Source organism: Capricornis sumatraensis, chromosome 7 (genome assembly GCF_032405125.1).
Source record: "Capricornis sumatraensis isolate serow.1 chromosome 7, serow.2, whole genome shotgun sequence".
NCBI classification, from domain to species: Eukaryota; Metazoa; Chordata; class Mammalia; order Artiodactyla; family Bovidae; genus Capricornis; species Capricornis sumatraensis.
In genome coordinates, this window is record NC_091075.1 from 118,736,287 (window position 1) to 118,742,215 (window position 5,929).

At 72.9% G+C, this 5,929-nt stretch overlaps 1 protein-coding gene across 1 annotated transcript; it reads right to left on the bottom strand.

The window, feature by feature from the left end:
- Positions 1-251: 251 nt before the first annotated feature.
- Positions 252-4,190, bottom strand: NAT8L (N-acetyltransferase 8 like). The gene is made up of 3 exons (XM_068975738.1): positions 3,815-4,190; positions 2,400-2,564; positions 252-619 (listed from the first exon to the last, which is right to left on the bottom strand). The coding sequence occupies exons 1-3, from the start codon at positions 4,188-4,190 to the stop codon at positions 252-254; spliced, it is 909 nt and encodes a 302-aa protein (XP_068831839.1).
- Positions 4,191-5,929: the final 1,739 nt, after the last annotated feature.

Sequence of the window (5,929 nt, forward strand, 5' to 3'; positions counted from 1 at the left end):
TCACTCTTCAGGGCGTGGCCCGACCCAGGGAGGGCGGGGGGCGTGGCTGGAGGGACCACCCACCTTCCCGCGTGTCACCGATGCACACCGGCCCGGCATCCCCCAGGAACCAGCCAAGGAACCGTGTGGTGTCGAAAAGGGAGGAGCCCAACACACACACCAAGGTGAGCGTCTGAAAGCGGCCCGGGCGGCGGGCGGGGCGGGCACAGGCGGGCGGGCGGGCGGGCGGGGTGGCGGGCGGACGGCGGCGGTCACTCCTCGCGCAGCTGCAGGCGGTAGCGGTGGTAGCGGACCTGGAAGAAGAGGCGCTCGGCCAGCGAGAGGGTCATGCCGGGCATCACGTGGCGGTCGCTGGAGCCCATGTGTCTGAAGCCCAGCGACTCGTAGAGCTTGTGGGCGGCCGCCTTGACGGCCGTGGTGCCCAGCACCACCGCGGAGTACTGGTGCGCCAGGGCGAACTCGAGCACCTTGCGGCCCAGAGCCTTGGCGATGCCCCTGCCGCGGAAGCGCGAGTCCACGGACATACGCAGCAGCTCCACCGTGTTGTCCGCCGCGTGCGCCCGCGCCGCCACGATGCCCACCACGTTGCCATCCAGCACGGCCACCCAGAAGCAGGAGCCTGCGGGGAAGAGGGAGGAGGTCAGGGCCACGGGCACCACCGCCTTTCGGCCAGCCGGCAGGGCCCCTCTGGGCCGAGCACTGGGCCCAACCTGCCTGCCGCCCGCAGCAGCCCTGGAGCCACCCTGCCCCTGGGCCCGAGGCTGTGCAGCAAGCCCTGTGGTCAGGCCAGCCACCCCCACCCCAGGGCCAGACCCATCACAGCCCTGTGCACGGCAGGAGGGGACATGGGGAGACCTCTGGGGAGCCGGGAGCGCAGGAGGGTCAGAGGGACGAAGCCTGGAGGGGAGAGCCGTCTCCTCTGGTGACCGGAGGCCCAGGGGCTCCAGGAGGCTAGGCCGACATGGTGCCCACTCCAGGGAGCCTGGCCTGCGCCCACCCTGCCCACAGCCACACCAGCCTCCACTGCCACATTCTCCCTCGTGGGAGCCCTAACCTCCCACTAAAGCACCTTCTCGTGACCCACGTGACTCATCTCCCGTCCTCTGGGTCCCCCCTGCCTGCTTCCCCAGCATCCGACCCCCCGCCACCCCAGCCTGTCACCTCTGTGGGGGTCTCCTCACTGCCGAACCCCAAGACTGAGTCTGGGCACGCAGCCAGAGTTTGGGAATGACCGCCCCCCGTCCGCTGACCTGCCCACTGGCCGGGGGTGTGGGCTCTCCCCACCCACCCAGCCCGGGTCAGAGGTCAGCACAGCCTCAGTTTCCCCAGAGCAGGAGCAGCCCCCACAAGCCCCAGCGTGGCCCGTCAGCCACCGTTCAGCCTCCCCACCCCCACAGGGCCTTCCTGCAGACCCACCAGCTGTCTCAGCCCACCTGCTCTCACACCCAGGGGGACTGTGCCCCAGAGACAAGGGGCCATTCCAGGCTTTGGTGCAAGGCCCCTCCCGTCCTGGGCAGACCTGGGCTGAAGCTCCAGGACGCTAAGATGTTTTGTTTGGGTTTGGGAGAAGGTCACGCAGAACCGAGGATGCCCAAGGCCTGCCAGGCGGCTTCGGGGCTGAGAAAGGACCAGCCGCCACAGCCTGGAGCTGGTCACACCGGGCAGCTCAGCCCTGCCCTGGGAACTTGGCTCCCCTGGCCCGGCCACCCTTCCCTGCCTCCCACCAGGGTCCTGCTAGACCCTCACCGGCCGTTCAGGCCCCTCTCCACACAGGCCTTCCTGCACCTGGGGGACCCTCACATCCCAACTCCGGGCACGCAGAAAAGCCTGCCCCTGCCCCCAGGCCAGCCTGGAGCATAAACTCCCTAGAGGGGATGGCTCCAGAGCAGGTGCCAGCCCCTCCATCTACAGAAAGCCAGGGCCAGGGTGAGACCCTGGGATTAGTAAGCGGCCCAGGGGCCAGAGTGAAAGCTGTGACATGAGACCCCCGTCCTCCTAGGGTTCTCGTCCCCCCACCGTGGGGTCCCCGTCCTGCCACTCAGGGCCCCAGCATTCCGGGCCAGCCTGGGACCCACGAGACACACCGAATGGGCCCCTGGGGGGTGAGATGGGCACCAGGCGATGGGCAGCGGCAGCCCGAGCAGGAGGGCGGGTCAGCATGGCCCAGGGCCAGCTTGGGCCAGCAGCGCCCGGCCCTCAGAGGACACAGGACGGAAGCCAGCGATGCTCCGGGAGGACCCAGTCCTGCCAGCCCGGCCCTGCCAGCGCCCTCGTCCCTGGGAGGCTCAGTTCACACTCCATCCAGCCCAGGCTGCCCAGTGCCCACCGCAGGCTGCTGGGGCCGGGCGGCTCTGCGGGGAGGAAGGGCTGCGGGGTGGGGGCGGGGCCCAGAGCCTCACCGGGGGGCTTCATGTAGTACTGCTCGATGTCGGCCATGTCCGTGTGCAGCGCGCAGTCCAGGTAGGCGAGGACCACCTTCCGGCTGTAGTAGTAGCGCAGGGCCAGCAGCCCTGCGGGCACCAGGCAGGTCAGCAGCAGCGAGCGCGTCAGGGCGAAGCAGAGCGCTGCGGGGAGAGCGCGCACTGAGTGCCCTCTGGGGCGGGGCCTGCGGGCCGCCCAAGTCCCGCACCGCACTGGCCCCTGGTCGATAACCACTGGGGCCATGGGCAGAGGAGACCCCAAGCGCACAGCCCGGCCTGTTTTCTCTGGAAGGGCAAAGACCATCGCAGCTGCCGCTTCCACTTGGCCCTGTTGGCAAACTTCTCATCCGTGAGGACGCGATGCCGTCACCCCTGACATCAGGACTTCCAAGTGTCCTGAGCACAGCAGCGGCCTCTGGCAGGCTGCCCTCAACCGGTGGCGGGCACAGATCCGGCCATGACTACGGAGGGGGGGAGCCCTGCCCATCACCCCAGACCCTTAACTGGGTCCATATCCTGGCCTACATGAGGCTGGGGGGAGTCAAAGAGCCGGCAGGCCAGGCACCGTCCCTCTCTTGGGAACTTGGGGGGCCCCACTCCAGCCAAGAACCCTCAGGGCCGGCCTCTGGGCGTCGTGAGGGCAGGGGCCAGGGAGGAAGGCCGAACCGGGCCTCCAGCGCTCGGAGGCAGACGTGCCTGCAGTGAAAGGCCTCTGCTGCGTGACCTTGGGAAGTCCCGCCTGCCCAGCCTCAAGCTCCACATCTACGAAATGGGGAGAATCGCCCTCCTGCTGCAAGGCCTCAAGGGACCAAGCCTCAAAGCCTCCCACGGGGGCGCCTGCGTCAGGCCCACCGCCCCTCGCCCCGCCTCCTCGGCGCGCTCCCTCCGCCCGGCACCCCGGGGAGCTGGCTGCCTGCCCCTCATAAATTAGCACTTGGAGCTGGCGAGGCAACCTCCCCCGCCCGGTGGATTATATATAGTTACACGCGCCGGGCGCGGGGCCTCGGCGGCGGGCGCTACCTGCCGCTCCCCCGCCCCCACCCGGGATGACCGGGGAGGGGACGCCGGTGGGGACCCCAGTCCTCCCCGCCCGCAGCCCCTGCCCCCGGCCCACACCGGTTCCCACGCCCGCGCCCAGCGCGCCTTGGCCCGGAGCCCGGACCGGCCCCAGCGCCGGGGGCCACCTCGCCCCGGGGCCGCCGCAGAACAGGCGCGTCCGAGGGGAAGGCAGGGGTCCGCCTCCCTCCTGGGCCGAGGTCGGGGGGTGGGGGGCGAGAGGGCCGGAGCGAGCCCCGTGCGCGTCCCTAGAGGGCCGGGCAGGCGCGGACTGCGGCAGGCTGGGGTGCGCCCCGCGGCCCCGACCCCGCCGCCCCGCCGGGTCCCCGCGCACTGACCGGCCAGCAGGGCGTAGAGCAGCTGCGCGCGCGGGTGCTGCCGCAGGCCGCGGAAGGCCGTGTTGGGGATGCGCTCCATGATGCCGTCGTAGAAGATGCGGCGCGCCGCCTCCTGCTCCGCCGCGCGGAACTCGCGGATGTACACGCCGCGCCCCTCGGGCGGATCCGCTCCCTGGGCGCCGCCGAGAGCCTGGGGGCCCGGCGCGGGCGGGGGAGCCGCGGGGGCGGGGGCCGGCCCGGGGGCGGCGGGCAGCGGGGGCCACATGGCGCCGGCGGCGGCGAGCAGCGCGTCCTTCTGGGCCCCCGGCAGCGCCTCATGGTCCTCGGCGGCCACGATCTTCGTCTCGCAGACCATGTCGGGAGGCCCACAATGCATGCACCCGGCCGGGCGGCGCAGCGCAGGGACGCGGGCCGGGCGGCGGGCCCAGGGCAAGGGCGCGGCGCCCTCGGACCCGCGGCGGCGGCGGCGGCGGCGGCGGCGGCGGCGGCTCAGGAGCGCGGGGCGGAGGCGGCGGGCGGCCGGGGCGCGCGCAGGGAGCTGCGCCGCATTTTGGAGAAGTATTTATAATGCAGCGGCGCCGGTGCAGTCGCGGCGCCCGGGGTCCCGCAGGGTCCTAGCGTCCACTGCATTGGCTGCCGAGGGTCACCATGTGATCTCGAGGGTGGGAGCAGACGCCGCCCCCGCGCCCGCCCGATGGCACACTCGGGCGCTGCACCGCGGCCGGCTGGGGGCGGCGCGGCCGTCCCCGGGGCGCGACGGAGCGGCCGAGCCCCCGCGAGGCCGGCCGGGGACGAGCGAGCGTGCGGCCGGGGTCCCGGCCCGGAACGGGCGCTCTGTAGGACTCCCGGCCCGGCGCCTCCCGCCCGGGCCCTGCGCCCCCGCGCGCGCCGCCGGTGAGCGCTCGGACCTGGGGCCGCGCCGGCGGACCCCGCAGCGCCTCGTCCTCCTGCTCCTCCTCCTCGGCCGCCGGGCGCTGTCACGGAAGGGTCTCCGTCTCCATCTCCCGCCCCTTTGTCTGAACGCGGCGCTTGACCGAGATCCTGGGGAGGGGGCGCCCCGGCTTGCCCCGCCCGGAGCCCCTGGAAACCTGCGCCGGGGGCCGCACGGGCTGGCGGCGCGGGGACGCGATCAGAGCGGGGTCCGATGCCCACGCCGCCCGCAGCCCAGCGGGTCCCGGCGCTCCGATGCCGGATCCCAAGCGCCGGCGCGGGGGCGCGGGGCCCGCAGGACCCCTCCCGGCTCGGCCCCCGCCCTCCGCGGCCCGCGCATGCGCCCCGCGATCTCGGTGCAGGTGCAGGGAGGGCGCTCGGCGCGCGCCCCGGGCCCCCGCGAGGCCTCCGCGCCGACGCCGCGGGCAGGGGGCGAGGGGGCCAAGTGGAAGGGGAAGGGCGGGAGTCCCAGGCCCGCCCCCAGCGCCTGACGAGCCCAGCCCCTCGGCATCCCCGCACCCCGCTTCCCCGCGTCGCCCCAGTTCCCTGCAAGTGACCCCGCGGGCCGACCTGGAGCGGAGCTCACACTCGCGCGAGTGGAGAGCAAGCCTCGGGCTCCAGGCCTAAGGACCCTCGGGCCGCTGGGGCCCACGAGGCGGCGGCGGTCACCCAGAGGCCAGGAAAGGGACCGCCCCTCGCGAGGTCGCGCTGAGCGACCCAGGGGGCTCGAGAAGAGGGAGGACCCGGGGCCCAAAGCGCTGGGTCGTAGCGGGAGGGGCAGCCGAGCTGGGGCGTCACGCGCTCGCCGTTTTTCGTGTGTCAGGATTTGCCCGGGGTCTGCCTGTGACCTTCCAGGAGAGCCGGGTGGGATCACGGACAAGGTCAGGGGCACTCATCCGGCCGTTCAGAGAGCCCTCCACGCGCCGCCCCGAGCTGTCGCGCACCGCAGGCCAGGCTCCCAGGCATTCTGAGGATGGCCGGCTCGAAGGCAGGAGGAAGGTCGCAGCCAGAGGAGCGTGCAAGGAGTCCAGGAAGGAAGGGGGCGGGGGTGGGAGCACCCGGACAGCGTCCTGACACCCGCCCCTAGGTCCGGGCCTGCGGGGGTCCCTCCAGCCCGTGGCCTCTGCTGGCCGTTTTCAGTCGCTCAGTCATGTCCCACCCTTGTAGCCCCCTAGGCTCCTCTGT